Genomic DNA, 18,634 nt, shown 5'->3' with positions numbered 1-18,634 from the left:
ATTAAATTATTTTCACCCTCAATTCAGTGCAAATATAAGCATAATTGTTTTAGGGAAACAGAACACTAGATTGTGGCATTTAGGAATGTGTGGGCCAAATTGAGCCAACTGACCATTCAAGTGGAACATTTTCAAAACAAATCAGACAGAAATGTAATCAATCAGCAAATTAAAGTATTCCTGCATACATCCCATCATTGGCAATTGTTTTGGAGAGTTTGGTTAAGGGCATAGCTAGAGATATGGCTTACTGACACTTTTTAGGTCATTCTTTGTCCTGTTGACACAGTGGAGTTTTTTCACTACAATGAGCCAGGAGAGTTAGCAGGGCAGTTGTGGTTTCAACTCCTTGATGTCACTATGGTAGGTTCTGTAATGTAAAGCGGTGAATAAGGGTGTAAGAGTGAGACTGTAAGAGAGTTAGGAGGGAGAGAGTATGTGTAACTGTATGTTAGTGTGAGCATGTATAAGTATGTATGTGTGTGCTAGAGGGAGTTAGCATTAGCATGAGTATGTATTGGTCAGGAGTGTGTGTGTTTGAGAGTATGTGTAAATGTATGTTAGTGTATGTGTGTGTAGCATGAGTATGTACGTGTTAGCGTGAGTGTGTAAGGTTCAGTAAGTGTGTGTTAGTATGAGAATGTGTGTGTAACTGTGCCTGTGCAAATGTTACCAGGGGAGCTGATATCTGCCCCCCCCCATGCCATCCCTACCCTGGAAGTTAGGGAATTAAAAACTACAACTCTCCTCCTAACTCTCCCTTTAGCAATTAGAGCCCAGCGATATTTATGGCCCTTCTTTACATGGACACTTTTGTGTTGGTGTAACATTGCTTAAAGACTGTAACAAATGGCTGAGTGTACCAGAGTCTAAAGCATTTGTCTTGAATGCTGGTATTTTGTGTCACTGGTCTGTGTGAAATCTTGCATTTGTGTCAGATGTACAACAGAGCTCAATAAAGCAGATTTGAAAAATGAAGCAAAATTATTTGTAGAAATGTTGACTTTTATTTTCATAGTAGTCATGTCTACCTTTGGGGAATACTTGGCATTTTACATTTTGATAAAGCATTTAGGCGAGAAAACAAATGTGACCTTTTTCAAAACTGTGCAGTTGAGCATTTTAACTCAATAGAATATTGTTGTCATTGTGTATTCTAGCTGAAATGAGCTTTCCTGCAGTTCATACAAAGCAACTGAAGTCCACTATAAAAATGATGATGTCCTACTGGATCTGGGCACCCCTGCTGATATTTTTATTGATTGGATAAAAACAAAAACATGACTTACAAGAAGAAACTACCAATTTGCAGCAATTGCTTTTTTTCTGAATGGTAGTTTGAATGAATGTTGGATTATGGCTTCTAGATCTCTCTGCTGGAAGCATGACTAGAAATGCCATGCATAAAGCCGGCATGCAAAGATGCACAGGAAAAGGTTATTTTTGCAATTGTATTGCCCTATCACTTCGGTGCTAATGTGCCCAGCATAGCACCAACAGCAGTGTGGTCAGCGAAGCAGTAGCACAGATCAGGACTAGTTAAAGGCCTTGCTGGTCCATATATATTGCATTAGGACACACAGGGTCTTCTTTCCATTAGGTTAACAATCCTTGTTCTGCATACTGTGTCTAATAAAATAAATGTGCTCACTAAACCTTAACGTTGAAAGACCTGTACTCTCTGTACTGCTTCGCAGAACTCACCAGGTCCGACTCATAACGCACATTATTTGGACAGGGAAATGAGGTTAGCATAAAAGAGACATCAAACATAAAATGATCAGTCTGACATATGCTGTCCAGAAATGGCAGTTAAACACACATCAGTTTTGATGTTTTTACTCTCTATATATGATACATTCAATTACTATTTCACACAATGGAATATAATTCTCCCACAGAGTACACTACAAGCTTTTAACATAAAACCCAGCGACACATTTTATCTAACCAATTCCAGCCCATAGTCTCTGTATTTTATACTGAATTAGCCGTACATAAAATCTCCCTTTATATCAAAGGCACCCCACTGATGAAAATAACATTTCTACATGTTATGCAAAAATTTCTACTTTTTCCATAGAAACTTTGAAATAATTGAGTGGGACATGGAAGTACAGCCAGTCCTTTCTGGGTTTTGAGGTTGCTGGCCTTTAGTGACCAAATTAATAGTTTTCTAGTCCGTTTATACTGAAGTAGCTTCAAAGATCAGGGGTGCAAACCCCAAATCTGCCTTCATTCTGGACCCCATTTTCTATAAATTGGAAGTTGAGCAGGAGGAGCCAGGGAATTGCAGACTTGGGTTTAGCGATTGCTGTAAAGCGCAGGACTAAGAATGGAATCCAACTGGGAAATTGCACAGCATTTTATAGCTACTAATGAATGTATGTACATTCACATGTCTATATGTAAATATTATTAGACGTGTTAAAAAGTTATTTTCTAGAGGTGAAGCTTGTAGTTTAGGTTTCTGTTTCGAAATAAAGACTTAAGCATATTAATAAAACAAAGAACATGCACATTAAGAATTGTAAATATAACTGAAACATTGTTCCCTGGGTAATTACAGGGGCTGAAATAGACTGCTTTGCGGACAGCTCCTGGCTGTTTTGGCACCACGGGGCCTCCACCCTTTACGAGCATTTCAGACTGTGGTTATTTTCTTATCCTTGGTGGCTTGTTTGATGGCGGCCTGCTCGCAGATGATCTCCTTGAGACGCTGCAGTCTCATATTCTGAGTGGTCTGGTCTCCCACTCCAGTCTGGCTTCGGTGCAGAAGGCTGAGGGCATTTATATATTCCAGCTCTGTGTATTTTACTCCTTGATCCACCACTAGGTTTAACAACTCGTCTGCGCTGTTGTACATCATCTCATAATATTGCCTGCAGGGTGCAGAGAAAATTGAGGGAGTTGGCGTCATAGATATATCTCTCATCAATATACAATTTTAGATATAGCTTAAACAAAGAAAAAAAATAATAGTGTGTATACACACACACACACACACACACAGGGAGACATATAAAGACAAGCAAATATGCAGCTGGAAAGATACAGAAAACTCTCATATTAAGCAGTTTCCAGTTTAGTTGATGTAATAAACTTTATGGTATTAAAAAATGCAATCCAAATTTCCTCTGTTAAATGTATCTGTTATTATTTGTGTCCTCTAAGGTACTGCTCCCTTTCGGTGGACACTGTAAAAAGTTGGGTGAGGGAAAGAGACTCATATGCTGAACTATGGCTTGAGTGCTACTCATTTGAAACTCCTTAGAAATACATATATTCCCTCTTTGAAAGCAAGGGCTTCTCAAGTGGGGCATGTTTTACAGTACAAAATTCATCAGGAAAGATGAATGCCCCTATCCTCTGGAATGCCTTCACCCGGTCTATCCGTCTCTCAAAAAATCCCTCAAGACCCACTTTTTTAAGGATGCTTATAATATAGCACATTAACACCACCCCATATTCCTTTAGCTCACCTCTCCTAGTCCCTCTAATGCAATACTTACAGTAATGTAGCTGGTCTATCCCTAACAACGGCACTTTTACCTATTGTGTAATACACCCAACTCCCTCTAGACTATAAGCTCGTTTGAGTAGGGCTCTCCTCACCTGTTGTCTCTGTAAGTCAAATTGTTATGTTACCTACTACTTATGTCCTGTCTACCCACTGTACAGCCCTACTGAATTTGATGGCGCTATATAAAACAATAATAACAAGAAAAAAAGGAATGGGGATATCATAGAGAAAATGTGAATACGTAATGGGGCTAAACACATTAAGTATATTTCAAAAGAAGAAACATGCTAGGATAAGAGGGCAAGAGCCTTAGATGTAATTTAAGAGTATTTCTTCATTTTGAGGGCTATAGGTAAGTCGAACCGTCTTGCAGAAGATGTAGACGGTAACACAGTGAGGAAATTAAGACATGAATGGAGTAGGCATAAGGCCGTCCTGACTATAAGACAAATAGAAGGACTTGGGTTTTAGGTCTTAAAGCAGGTAGATGGGTAGACTATATGGGCCAAATGGTTCTTAGACTTTGTGATCCTAATGCAGTAGTGCAGAAAGCTTGGAGTACAAGACATGCAGATGTATAACAATATTCACCTTTTAATACTCCCCTAAACAGTTGCAGTAAAAGGGGGACTATAGTCGAATACACAATCTACTGTATCAACACCTCAACAAAGCTCAAGTGTCTCCAGTAGGTGTACATTTTGCGCTATAGTCGACAATGCTGTATACAGAATTTGAACGATGAATGAGTGTCCCTTCCAGCCCAATACTGATTGGGGAGCAGGCAGCAGGAACTATTTGGTGGTAAGGTAAATACAGTGTTTTTACTCAAACGTCTATGAAAACCTTAATCTTCACATAAGTAACATTTTCCAAATCTTAAGGGTTAAAAAAAAAAAAGTTTAATGTCACTTTAAGTTCACGTACTGCACTAATGAGAAAATAATCCCAAAATAAACTCAGGCGATGGAAACAATATATGACTTCACTTTGAAGAATCGAAAACAGGTAACAAAATGACTGCAGTAAACTGTAGAAACTCAGATGTGCTATTAATATCTCTCCATTTAAATGCTAATTCTCACCTCTCACCTAACACAGCGGGATGAGAGCTTCCAAGAAAGACCCACAGAATTCACAATGAAATCCGAATTTCTCCCTGAGAGATTCAATCTCTGCCTTACAAAGTGACCTCAGCATTTGAGGTGCGTTCTGAGATATCATTTTCTTTCGACGCAGTGGGGATGGATTTAATGTGGGTGCCACAAGTTACACATTCTCCAGATGGGTCAAATGATAGGCGGCAGGTGGCCAAAATATGAAGCGTTTACTTCATGCAACCATCTTTCCTTAGAAAACATACCCCTCATTGCAGAAATGGACTGGATGCCATACGTGGATTTACTGGCGAAGGAGAACATGATAACTGAGCATTAAACCATATGAATATTGTGTGTTAAATATTGCAGATTTTCTAGTTTTTAACTAATGGGTATATCTAACATTATTCTTATTGTACAGTACTATCATATGCTTATAACAGGCATGTCCAAACTTTTTTCGAAGAGTGCCAGATTTGATGAAGTGAACATGTGCGAGGGCCGACCATTTTGCCTGACATTTTCTGAACCCTTAAAATGAAATGCAAATTAACTATTTTATGCAAAGTTTATTGAAAACGGCATACCACATCTATCCCTTTCTCACTCTCCTTTTTCAGCAACCGCTCGGCACCCCTTGGGCCCCACTGACTGGCAGAACTCCAGGGCCCGGTCGCAGTCGCGACCCCGGTAGTTCCGCCACTGCCTACAATTTCTTCATCAGATGCCCTTGTGGCTGTGTGTGCCGGCGCAGGGAGAAGGAAAGCCCAAATCTAGCGACGTCCGAGATCGCAAGATTTGGGCTTTCCTTCTCCCTGCGCCGGCACACACAGCCACAAGGGCATCTGATGAAGAAATTGTGTAGGGGAGGGCAGGGGCGTACCTAGAGTATTTGGCACCCGGGGCGGATCCTGTATGTGGCACCCCCCCCCCACACACTTTAAAACTACCTGGCCGAAACTGAATATGACCCCCCACACACACCATAAAAAAAATCTAACACTTTTATTTAAAGTAAGTAACACACCAAAATAGGACAAAACAATTAAATAACAATATATATATATATATATATATATATATATATATATATATATAATTGTTAACAGCAATCACATTCCTATCATGCCCAGGCATACCCAGATTCCAGGAGGCAGTCGCAGACTTGGCATGATAGGAGTATGATTGCCTTATCTACCCCTTCTCGCTCCCTTCTGCCCTATCTACCCCTTCTCACTCCCTTCTCCCTATCTACCCCTCCTAACTATCTACCCTCTCCCTCTTTGAAGTTCACTTACCTTTCAGGAGTCCTGCGGTGGGGGTGCAAGGCCTCTGTCTCCCAGCTCTGCCACTGTATGGAACAGTATAGAGTGATGGGAGTTATGATGTACTTTAGAGCATAATTATATAATGAAAAATACATTGGAAATTGTACAGCATAACACCCATCACTCTCACACATTTACCAATCCACACATACCAATCCACACGCATACCAATCCACACACATACACCAATCCACACACATACCAATCCACACACACATACACCAATCAACACACATACACCAATCCACACACATACACCAATCCACACACATACACCAATCCACACACATACACCAATCCACACACATACACCAATCCACACACATACCAATCCACACACATACACCAATCCACACACATACACCAATCCACACACATACACCAATCCACACACATACACCAATCCACACACATACACCAATCCACACGCATACCAATCCACACGCATACCAATCCACACGCATACCAATCCACACGCATACCAATCCACACATATACTAATCCACACACATACACTAATCCACACACATACACCAATCCACACACATACACCAATCCACACACATACATACACTAATCCACACACACATACCAATCCACACACACATACCAATCCACACATATACACCAATCCACACACATACACCAATCCACACACATACCAATCCACACACACATACTAATCCACACACATACACCAATCCACACACATACACCAATCCACACACATACCAATCCACACACATACACCAATCCACACACATACCAATCCACACATATACACTAATCCACACATATACACCAATCCACACATATACACCAATCCACACACATACACCAATCCACACACATACACCAATCCACACACACATACCAATCTACACACATGCACCAATCCACACGCATACCAATCCACACGCATACCAATCCACACATATACTAATCCAAACACATACACCAATCCACACACATACATACACCAATCCACACACACATACCAATCCACACACATACACCAATCCACACACATACCAATCCACACATATACACCAATCCACACACATACACCAATCCACACATATACACCAATCCACACACATACACCAATCCACACATACACATCCACACATATACATCCACACATATACCAATCCACACACATACACCAATCCACTCTCACTGTATGCTTTCCTACCTTTCCTCTTTTCTCCTTACAGCTCCTTTTCATGCTCTTCGCTCCTCTTCTTCTTCAGTTCTTCTGTCTTCTTCCGAGGGCACGGGGTTCAGAGGGCACGGACAGCGGTGGGCGCGGCTTCAGTGTTGTGCGCCGGGATCTGACAACAAACCCCGGCGCACAACAGCTGTTGCCGCGCGGATCACAAGGGAGCAGTATCGGAGGTCTTTACCGGACATCCGGCTCCCTTGAGTGATTTTAAGCCGGATGTCCGGTAAATACCTCCGATACTGCTCCCTTGCGATCTGCGCGGCAACAGCTGTTGTGCGCCGGGGTTTGTTGACAGATCCCGGCGCACAACACTGAAGCCGCGCCCACCGCTGTGTGGCTGTGTGTGCCGGCGCAGGGAGAAGGAAAGCCCAGATCTCGCGCTTTCCTTCTCCCTGCGCCGGCTGATGACGCCAAGTCCCGTGGCTCACTAGGGGGCCGCATCAGTCCGGAACGCGGGCCGCAATTGGCCCGCGGGCCGGACTTTGGACATGCCTGGCTTATAACAAGGGCTAATTGTTCAGTGGAATAAATAATTGGTATAAAAATGTCCTCGTCATGATAACCAGATGTCACTGCCTTCTGATAACTGAATTTAAGCTGCAGAAGATACGTAAGAATGTGTTTTTTTATTCCACATACGGCAAGCATTTTCTTCTGTAAAAGTTTCCACAACACAGACATTTAATCACATAATTTCATCATGAATTTGTCATGAGACCAGATTCTCCATAAACCACTAGGCAAGACAAGGATGGACAGAAATGCCCAATACTCCATGTTCATGGTCAACCCAACACAGAATTAGTCACCTTCACCCCCTGACCCCACAAAGTCGATATTCTATGTGATCTCCAACTCTAAAAGCTATATGCTTACACCTGTCCAACAACCCAGTACTACTAAGCAGAACACCTAACGGGAAGAAGCTTATTCTGGAAGAAGGAGGAAACTGTACCTCTTGTGTCGGTCAAGAACGCAAACAAAATGATAAAATGACATGCAGAGGCCTGTGAAATACTTTACAAGAACAGCTTACACGTTTCACTGCAGTAAGTTATTTCTTTGAGGAAGCAGCATGTGTTCAGGATAAAATATGTTTAATACGAGCAGCACTTTCCAGTAGATGAGGAAGGCACAGCTCCAGGACACTGGGCCTCATCAAAAAGTTACACTGTGGGAAGCCTCCCTGTGCATATATGATCCATGACTATTCGGTAATACTTACACTGGTCCCCTAAGTCATAACGATTAAAGATGCAGTCGCACTTGGAGAAAACATTAATTGCGTTGTAGTTAAGGATTTGTCATGTAATTATTTCATGTGAAGCTTTAATCACATAAAAAGGACATGGAAAATAGCAATGAGCCTGCTTTTGCGTTGAAATGACAATTAAGTTATAAATTAGACACAATTCAACATGCCTAACCTTTAATGTGCACTAAAACCAAAGACAACAGTAACACAATGGATTTTCTGTCTATTGGTGTAGTGGTAACTGGTAATGTTTGTGGAAGAAATGATATCACTGAGGGTAACAGAAGACACTTTAGCGATTTAAATGATGTACTTCACAATACGGGCTCTCAGTTATTATTTACAAAGAGTTTTGAGCACTAGGATATAAAAGCAAATGAGTCAATTAAAGATATTTGAAACATTATGAAGCCTATTTAGTGCAATTAGATCAGATTCTTTTGACAAACCCATTGATTCGGGCACTGTGTTTCATAAACTTCACAACCATCTGAAGTACGGCCTTTTTAATTTTCCACATTGAACTTTATGGGGTATTAAATAAGCTCTCTCAGCACTTATCTAAATCTTTAATTAGTTCTATAATATAGTGATGATATCAAGGCTAATTAAATTTATATAGATAAAGGGCTCTGGAAATTATAACCAACTGAGCTGGAAAACGCAGCCCTGATAATAAATTTAATGGTTTGGGTTGATAAACGGAATTTTATATCACAAAATGTTAATTCAATTTGTATGCTGCGTTCAAGTAGGTGAGGAATATGGAAATCACAGGATGGGCAGGTAATCTTTCTTAAACATACTGCTTTTACTGGTCCAGCTGCCCATCTCGAATCCTGAGTTATTAATGTTATCCTTTCTAAATAAACGGCCACATTTGCATATTTACTGCATAAGGAACAGAAATTATTTCTGCCATATGCCACGTTATAACAATTTCGTCCGCTCCTCCTCTTGGCAGGCATAAATTAAGAGGGAGGGTTACGCTTATATCAGGAACTAGTCAGCAATTCACCATAAGGCGTTCTTACAGCCAGCCTCTCTCAGCATAAAAACGGACAGGACTTGAGCACCCCTTTTGGGAGTTATAAACCTGCCAATGCCTTTATTTTGCATGGCATTAAGATTAAGTCAAATAACGCAAAACAATACAAATGTGCAAACATGGTAAACGATGGGCTGTCTGGCCTCCACGTCTACTCCCTTTTTGATGTAGGTCCCATATGGTGATGGGTCTGCTCCAGGCATTTTATAATCTCTATAAAAATTAGACATAAAAGTCACATATTAATTAATGCTCTGTTACAATTTCATTGTGGCACTAATTATGAGATAACATAACTGATTATTATTGCTAATTGCCTGAATGCTAGAAGCCAAGGCAGTGCGGCCCTCCTGCCTGTATTGGTTAACGGTATTACATTACTGGGTCCTGAAAGGCTCCCATGGTCAGTGGAGATTGATTCATGTAACTAAACCTGTGGATTCAAGCCAGCTGCTTGGGGGAAAAGTATTTGTTTGCAAGTTATTGGAGAACGAGCAAGTTTAAAACTTTCAGGGAAAGTTAAACAATGTTGTACTTTCAACATACATTTACAACTTACCTTTATGGCAACATTTAGCACTTAAACTCAGTATTAGAAAAACAAGGACAACTCTACCAAGCATGAGAAAACATGAACGTGAGATGTTCATAAAATATTATTCTGTATTCTGCATATTGTCATTATTTAGCACAGGTTTAAACAGATTTTAACTTCCTTGTGTCCGGCCTAAAATGCTAACAATTTATTTTTAAGGTATATTATTTTTTTTGGAGACTTCACTTCCCTCCAACAGTCACCATCTTATGACATTAAGGGGCAGATGTTCGCCCTCAGGGTAGTGAAACAATGGCACAACTGCCCCATGTCTCCTGTACAGACATGCCATTGAGATCTCCTTATGTCTGGATTCTCAGCTGGAACTGAAATGGGGACAGTGAGACTTGGCCATAAAATATTCCTTCCTTCAAGTTACAAAACAAAGACCATTTGAAATCTATGTTTCACTATAAAGTTGTTTTTCTTTTATTAAAGAGGATAAAAAGGTTATTCAAGTTAATACTTAAGTTGTAAAGCCTAACCTTCCAATTTCCCATCACAAAACAGACATGCCTATAGGAATAGATATTCCCTTTAAATCTCATTGCAGCACACTTGAAAATTGGACAGCAAATTAAATAAATCTACATGCTGTTTCTTTAATGCATTTCACAGGGGTACAGGGATGAAATGAAGAAGAGAATCTTAAGGCTGAATTAATACGACATCTTAAAAAAATGTGGAGGCTCTGAATCGATCTTCAAAGCATCTTTCTAGGGCGTGAAGATGCGAGAGGTCCAAGTGACTTTCTCTTCTGCGATGGCTCTTCTTATTACACAGTCTAGCTACAAAGTCTGAATTTAGTAAATACACACAAAAGCTTGAAGAATGCAACACCAAGAACCTTCAAGTCATGTTTTTTTTCCCCAGCCTGGAATAATTAGCCATAAACTTGATTCCGCATATCTACCACTGGCACGTGGAACGTTAAAAATAATCTATTTCTAAATGGCTTTCTTTTTATCACTATATTGATGCTAATCATTCTAAAAGTTTTCTTCTTTTTTAATCTTATAGCTTCTCAGTGTAAACGCTTAAAGACTTCTGTCTAGAGACGCTGCTGTCACATGCATAAATCCATCACATTATCCCATGAGGCTGGCACAGTCACACGCTACACTTTTACAGCTCCGCATGAATATGCAATCTTGATGCAAACATGGATTCTGTCACTTTCCCTTTCCCCCGTATGACAATCAAAACTTTCTTTTCCCGCGTGCTGCCTATACAGAAGAACTGTGGACCTGACAACACTGGGTCTTCTGTGATACGCAGGATAGATTAACACACTCTGTGCCACTAGAGATGTCAAGACCTGCATGCATAATGCACTCGATGCTGATTTGGCCACCGTGGGGCTGCGGGGACAGATTACACATTGAACCCGTTCACATTCTGTCAGTCTCAATGGTTAGGCTCTACATCTTTCTGCGCACACAATTATTCAAGAAAAATAAAGTTTGTCCAAAAAACAGTGAAGGTCAAGTTCATGGACACGAGTCCTCTGAAATGCTGCGACATGCAATAATACTCCAATTAAAAATATTAGCATCTGGCATGGACAATAGTGATCAGACCTTGTTGATATGTGGAAATCTCCAAGCATTAGGTTAACAAGCATGGTTACTTGTTCACGGACACAGGTGAAGGCAGTAAAGTGAATGGCCTTTATTAACCCTGTTAGTCCAAAGCAATCCAATGTTATGAGGAGGACAGGAGAAGATTCATAAGACTAAAGATGACTGTCAGTCCCACTGACCACGTGTGCTGCTTTTTATTATTATTGTTGTCATTGTTTACTGGGTTTCCGACAGTTTGTTAGCAGATATGCTAAAGAGTATAGGTGCACATTAAAGTCTTAGCAAATAGACCTCAGAATGACCTAAAAAACCTTTGGGGTTTTATCTCATCCAGACTATCAGTTGGTTAACCCTTAAAATATTTGTTGTATTTCCATTACAATTATAGTATTTCCTGTAGATAATCTCACAAGGCACTAACCTAGAAAATAAATACAATTAAAAAAACAAAACAATCTAAAGCAGTATGAAACAATGCATTTTATTTAACTAACATTTCATTTTAAGGGTAGGCTTTCGAGAATATCTCTCAATTTAGTCAAAAGTTACATCTACACTCATGCCCGGTGGGCCACCGGCCAATATCACCGCATACTCATCCAGTCTGCTGCTCCAGCCCTGCGTCCAGAAAAATGCTGTGTGCGGCAACACTTACACAGCTAATGTCACCGCCAGTCAGTCCATGTCTACACTATTGTATGGACATGACTATCCCAAACTACATAACTTGACAAATAAGTAGACACCATACACAAATTCACCACTAGATGGCAGCAATTGTACAAGAATTGACCTCCGCATAGTCAGAATAGGGACAATGTCCTGCAGCCATACTGGTCCAACCATGATAACGTTGAAATACGTTTTTTCTGTACCATTTTTGTGTAGCCATCGGTTTAGCAGGGTTAGACTATAACATTATCCGACATGACAACTTACAGCCATACAGATAAATCATTTTAATGGGGGGATATTACATTTACCCTCTAGATTGTAAAGCAGGATCCTCTTTACCTAATGTAAAGTTTCTCAGTCTATGAATTCTGGTTTTGTATTACTCATTGAATAAACATTGGGTAAATTGTTGGTGGTTTATAAATAAATTATGATAATAATGTACAAACTTGTTATAATTAGTTTCTGGGAAAATAATCCATTATATTAAATTATAATTTTATTTAAGTAGACATGTATAGACACATCAGTATGGGCTAGATAACCATTAGGAGCGCACAGAGTGTCTCTTGGACATTGAAATCCAAAACAGAATACATACATAGCTGTCTTGGAACATGTTATTGAAGGTGTGAAATTAGTGCTCACAATATGAGCCAGCTGATATGTTTAGGAAAACTGTGTGTTTCAGGCATCGTTAACAGCGCATAAGGGAACGTTTCAAAGGAACCCCTTCTGCCCCAAGAAGCCTGCGCCCTACCCTGGATGTTGGGGATTCCAGTCTGCTCAGCTAAATCAAGGCTGCAGCCTAATAAGGTACTTTGTATCCCTTTACCTCACTGTGTTTGTAGAATGGTGCCCTGTGTGGTCGATTGTTTATGGTATAAACACGTTATATAACGCGCATCCTAAATTTTAGGATATTAGGGTGAATTGTATGTTTTATTTTGGCAACACTTCCATGGCAGAGATGTAGTGTCAATGTGTGAGTAAGCTATGGCATTCTGAAGCATTTTGAGGATTCCCTGAATGAGACACAGAACATGCGTGGAAAAACTTCCATTAACACTGACTGCAGGGGGTTCCCTACCCTATGGATAATTCATCTCCTGTACACATGACTCCTGACACCTTGTCACAGCGGAACCATAAGACTAACTGCAGCAATTAGCACCCCAAACCCCCCTCACAAGATCTCATTCATGAAGAAAATCTGGAAGCTGCCACCAGACCCGGCTCAGATGTTTACTACTTTAGTGCCAGCTAAACCTACCCAGACACAGCACAAAAATACTCAGATCTATACCCCCAATGCTTGGGATAGACCCAATTAACCCAATAAAGCCACAATTACAATTTCCATCAAATTAGTTTTTTGTGATTCGCACCCCATTGTAAAGCACATTGCATATTTTTCCAGTTTAAAAAATATTTTTATCCTTGCACACAAAATAGAAAGCTGCTTATCACAATGTAGGATAGCATTTGACAAAGCCTGCTTTTATCTATTTTTGCTCCAATAAAAGTCCTTTATATGTAGGCTTAGGGGCTACCATTGTTGCCAGTTGGGACATTTTGGGTGGCCCTCCATTCTCAAAAAAACCAAACTAAGTTAATTCTTTATGGTAATGCTAATGGAGTCTGTTACCCCATCTCAGGTTTTGAGATTGAGCCATTCTATTGTTTAACGCAGGTCGCTTGACGAGAAGTCGGAGTATTTGTCCACTAGACTGGGCTAAAATACCACAGCTAGAACACATACAAATGGCTCATGAAAAAATATATATATTATGAAAAAACAAGAACTTTTTTTGTAAAGCAAACACAATGCTTTTTAAAACATATAAATAAGAAAGCTTGATTTGTGTATATATATTTTTAAATTAAAGTCACATTTTATCTCAGTATCGCATATGATAAACAAAATATCATCCGTTTTTAATTCCCCATAACTGTGAATGGACCCACATCTAATGTTACTAATGAATCTTAATGGGAAAGGATTTATTATGCTTTGCAGGTGTGCAACAATAATTTTATTCTATTCTCTCACCTTTCTTAAATCCCATGCCTGGATTTTATCTCAGATACGTTGAGTGCATTCATACCTATGTGAGAATTGGTATTCAATTTACCTGCAGTAATAGAAACTGGCCCATCAACATATTTACATCTGCTTGGCATTTTGCCATCTAGATATTCCTAAACATATGATGGAAAACTCTGGTTTTAAAATCCTCCCTAATTTCCATTAATTGCTGTAACCGATTTTCCCACCCGATCTGGATCTTTCCGTGGGCCCTTTTGCTGGTTGTCAGGTGGTAGCCTAGGCACATAACATTTTGTCTCCTTCTAATCTATTCAGGAAGATGTAAAAAGCTGCAAATGCATAGCGCTCTGCTAATGGTATCAAAATCAGCTCTGATCCAGCACACATTATTCATACAGCGATGCAATGTTGAAATGCAGTAATATTTGTGAAAATCTGTTGTTAAGGAGATGGAGACAGTCTGTGATTTTGGGCGTCAATTAAATAATGCATGTAGTAAAAAGCATCAAAGTCTATGCAAAATGAAAACGTCTACGTCAGTGTCATTGTAGAGCACTGATAACATGTCTATATACTAGCCTTTATTTGTAAACTACAAGCAGTACAACGGCATCATCATAAAGCATTTCACAGACAAAGGCTTAACAATACCAAACATGGTTGACACTTAGCACGTAGACGGACTGTCAAATGTATCTCACAGGTGATGCCTCAATGACACATCTGACAGGTGCATATTTTCCACACATATCACTGGAGCTAAAATCTTGGCTTGGATCTGGCTCTTCTGTGTAAGTCAACACATTCAAGTACACAAGCCAAATGCCCAGTAAGTTGGCATTCCCTTGCTTGGCTTTCTTTCATATATTTCTGATGGAAGAAGCCTTAGTTATTACATCCAGGTTTTAGAGATGGCAAACAGATGCGAATAAAACGTCCATGATGTTGTGCTCATAAGAAGCCACTTGAGTTGCCCCATACCCATGTTAGTAAAACAAAAGGAAAAGAGTTTCCATGTTCAAACTACAATTACTATTCCAAGCATAGAGAGACGTTCTACGTCTAACCTCCTTTCAGAGCAACTGGAAGAATCTAGCGATTTCAGTTTAAGAAGAAAAAATCTGTCATGATTTGAGCTCTTTGCTCTTTAACACATACCGAATTTAATGTAGTCCAGAGAGATGTTTAAATAGTTTCTGCTGCAACTACATTATAAGAATACCAAAATATATTTCATTAATGCCTTACTGCAAGTTTCCTTCCCGAGAGCCTTAACAGAATGTAAAGGCTGTCAAAGCACTGGTTTGCTGTCAGAAGACAACTGAAATACATTTCTTTGGGTTTAAATCTTCACTTCATGCACTCCAGGGATTTTGCTTTCCTGCAGGAATCCGCATGTAAATGTTTGGCAATAGAACTTCTAGTATTTTCCTAAACGCAACTCAAAAGCATTCACATGTGCAACATATGCATACAGTGGGTCTTTACAGATTATGGTTGTGGTATGATGCACTCAAGCCTAGAGGCCAACGACAGGTACAACATCACTGATCGATAATAATGGTCCTTGGCATTTTAAACTTAATACTCAATTTAAATTTCTCCAAGAAACATACTACCTCCTCACTCATTTCTAAAGGCACGTCTACCCGGTCTGTCCGCTCATCCAATGATCTCCTTCTATCCTCTCCTCTGATTTCTCATGCACGCTTACAAGACTTCTCAAGGGCTGCCCCTATCCTCTGGAATGCCCTCCCCCGGCCTATCCGTCTCTCCCCCTGCCTTCGGTCCTTCAAAAAAATCCCTCAAAACCCACTTCTTTAAGGATGCTTACAACCTAGCACATTAACACCCCCATATTCCTTTAGCTCACCTTTCCTACAATCCCTAACTGTTGTGTTGGGGCAAATAACAAACAGCACTTTTACTTCTTGTATAATACACTAACTCTCCCTGGATTGTAAGCTCATTTGAGCAGGGCCCCTCCTTCGATATGTCATCTTGTTATGTTATTGGCTAATTGTTATTTCCGGTTTACCCTTTGCACAGCACTGCGGAATCTGATGGCGCTATATAAAACAATACTAATAAAAATGCATTTTTGTATAGCAAGGTAAACATTTTCCACCCAAAAAAAACATCTACCTGAGGGGACTTGCATTGGTAATTGGCATTGTGGAATGTGATGTATAATTTATCTATGGGTTTTGCTATCCATCTCAATTATAATAAAATCACCCGCAGACTGCTCTAGCCTGATATTTAAGGACCTTATTTCCCATGTGAACTTTGACTCACCTTGCAAAGTCCAGGTCTGCCTCTCGGGACATAGTAATATTAGTGAGGTTCTGCTGAAGGACAAAGATATTCCTACACATCTTCTTAATGCCAGACTCACTGATGCGTTTAAAATACTGGGCACCATTAATCAGGATGCAAGAGATCAGGTGCCCCAAGCCTGGAAGAAAATATGAAGCATATTCATATCCGCAGAATTGACACAAAGACAACAGAGAGACAGGGAGGGGGTGACCAGGTGGAATGAGGGGGAACAAATACGAGCATCGAAAAAGAGTGGATAATAGAACAGGAGTTCAAGTTTTTTGTTTCATTTATAATAATGTAACAGGACATGTTACTTTCTGTTGGGGCTGATAATGAATGATGAGAAGTAATGAGATATTTTAATTCTAAGCATTAGCCCTCGCTTTTGCATCATGAATGGTGAAGACATTTCTGAATTCAGGTGAAGACATTTCTGAATTCAGGTGAAGAAGTCACGTATTATCAGCGAGAACACACTTCTGACCTTCAAAGATGTACTGGAACTTGTGCTGCTGAATGCTGGCTCCCATGGCCTCTTCAATTCCGCTGATGTCTTTGTTCAAACGCACAACCAGTTGATCGTAGTCCATACTCTCCACGTTGGCAACAATGGCATAGTTACCTTGCTTTGCTAAGGGGATAAGATAGTGGAAGCAGTGAACCCTGTCAAAGAGGACAGAAAGGACAAATGATGGTTTTGGTGGATGCTAAATCGGGGTGATGAGATTAATTAACAGATTTGGGAAAAAGGCACACTGCAGGGCTGTACTTCAACATAACATTAAAGCTGCCCAGACGTATTCTAGTAAAGTACACTTTAAAGGACAGGTAATAATCTGAAGCTCAGAAAATAGAACTGCATTTTCAGTTGTAGTTAAAGACACAATTGCTGGAGGTTACATTCCTCATAACCGTGACCATGTCACCGAAACAGATTTTAATTCACCTGCACCGGGTTTCTCAAAGATCACCTGAAAATCAGAGCTTGTGATTGATGCTTTCACCGTGCACTCCACTCTGTCTGTTCATTTCTAGCAGAGAGAAAGAGCCTGACCCGGACTCACGCAAAATGTCAAATGCCTCTCAGACTGGCACGTTACATGAGGACTCCGCACATACTTTCCTGAGTGAACTTTTCAGAGACCTCCTTATTATAGGGAACTTGTAATAGAAATGTTATAGGTAAACTAATGAAGATTGCCGTATACACGCTCGGCCTGTAACCTTTTCCTAAAAATTGTTCTATATGGCATACCGCTTACAAACGTTAATGGAAACAGAATTGGAAGCAAACTGATTTTTGTAGTAACATTTAGTTCCGCACTGGAAATTGAGGTTCTCTCAGTCGGTCTCTCTATGAGGTTTACCGACTAAACCGTGTGGTTTGCTTACTTTATGTCACTATGCATTATGAACGGCCAACCCAGGTAAACCTCTCAGGCCATAAGTTAAACATAGCTAAATGCTGTATAGTTAAATCAGCGTGATTATTTCATATCTTGGTAATGGTATACTTTATTATTATTGTTAATATTTACTAGTGAATAACAGGACTTTTTGACCCTTCATAATGCAAAGTGACATGAAATCTTTCAACTTAACCACCTCGCTATCTCGACACATATATGTACAGTGAAGGAAAAATGTATTTAATCCCCTGCTGATTTTGTACGTTTGCCCACTGAAAAAGACATGATCAGTCTATAATTTTTATGGTGGGTTTATTTGAACAGCGAGAGACAGAATAAAAACAAAAAAAATCCAGAATAACGCATTTCAAATAAATTATAAATTGATTTGCATCTTACTCCCTTATGAATCAGCTAGATGTCTGGCTCCTATGTGTCTTTTATACAGATAACGAGCTCAGATTAGGAGCGCTCTCTTAAAGGGAGTGCTCCTAATCTGAGTTTGTTACCTGTATAAA

The 18,634-nt window shown here is 39.9% G+C and overlaps 1 protein-coding gene across 1 annotated transcript in view; it reads right to left on the bottom strand.

Moving 5' to 3' along the window:
* Positions 1 to 2,306: 2,306 nt before the first annotated feature.
* EXOC4 (exocyst complex component 4) overlaps positions 2,307 to 18,634 on the bottom strand; it is a 165,404-nt gene continuing 149,076 nt past the window's right edge. Inside the window, exons 16-18 of the mRNA XM_053465553.1 lie at positions 17,192 to 17,370; positions 16,681 to 16,840; positions 2,307 to 2,882 (exon numbers count right to left, since the gene is read on the bottom strand). Of these exons, the coding sequence (XP_053321528.1) occupies positions 2,645 to 2,882; positions 16,681 to 16,840; positions 17,192 to 17,370 (577 nt within the window). The 3' untranslated portion in view covers positions 2,307 to 2,644. The remainder of the gene's footprint in view (positions 2,883 to 16,680; positions 16,841 to 17,191; positions 17,371 to 18,634) is intronic.

This window comes from Spea bombifrons, chromosome 4 (assembly GCF_027358695.1).
Source record: "Spea bombifrons isolate aSpeBom1 chromosome 4, aSpeBom1.2.pri, whole genome shotgun sequence".
NCBI lineage: Eukaryota > Metazoa > Chordata > Amphibia > Anura > Pelobatidae > Spea > Spea bombifrons.
This window is presented reverse-complemented; position numbering and strand designations above follow the sequence as displayed.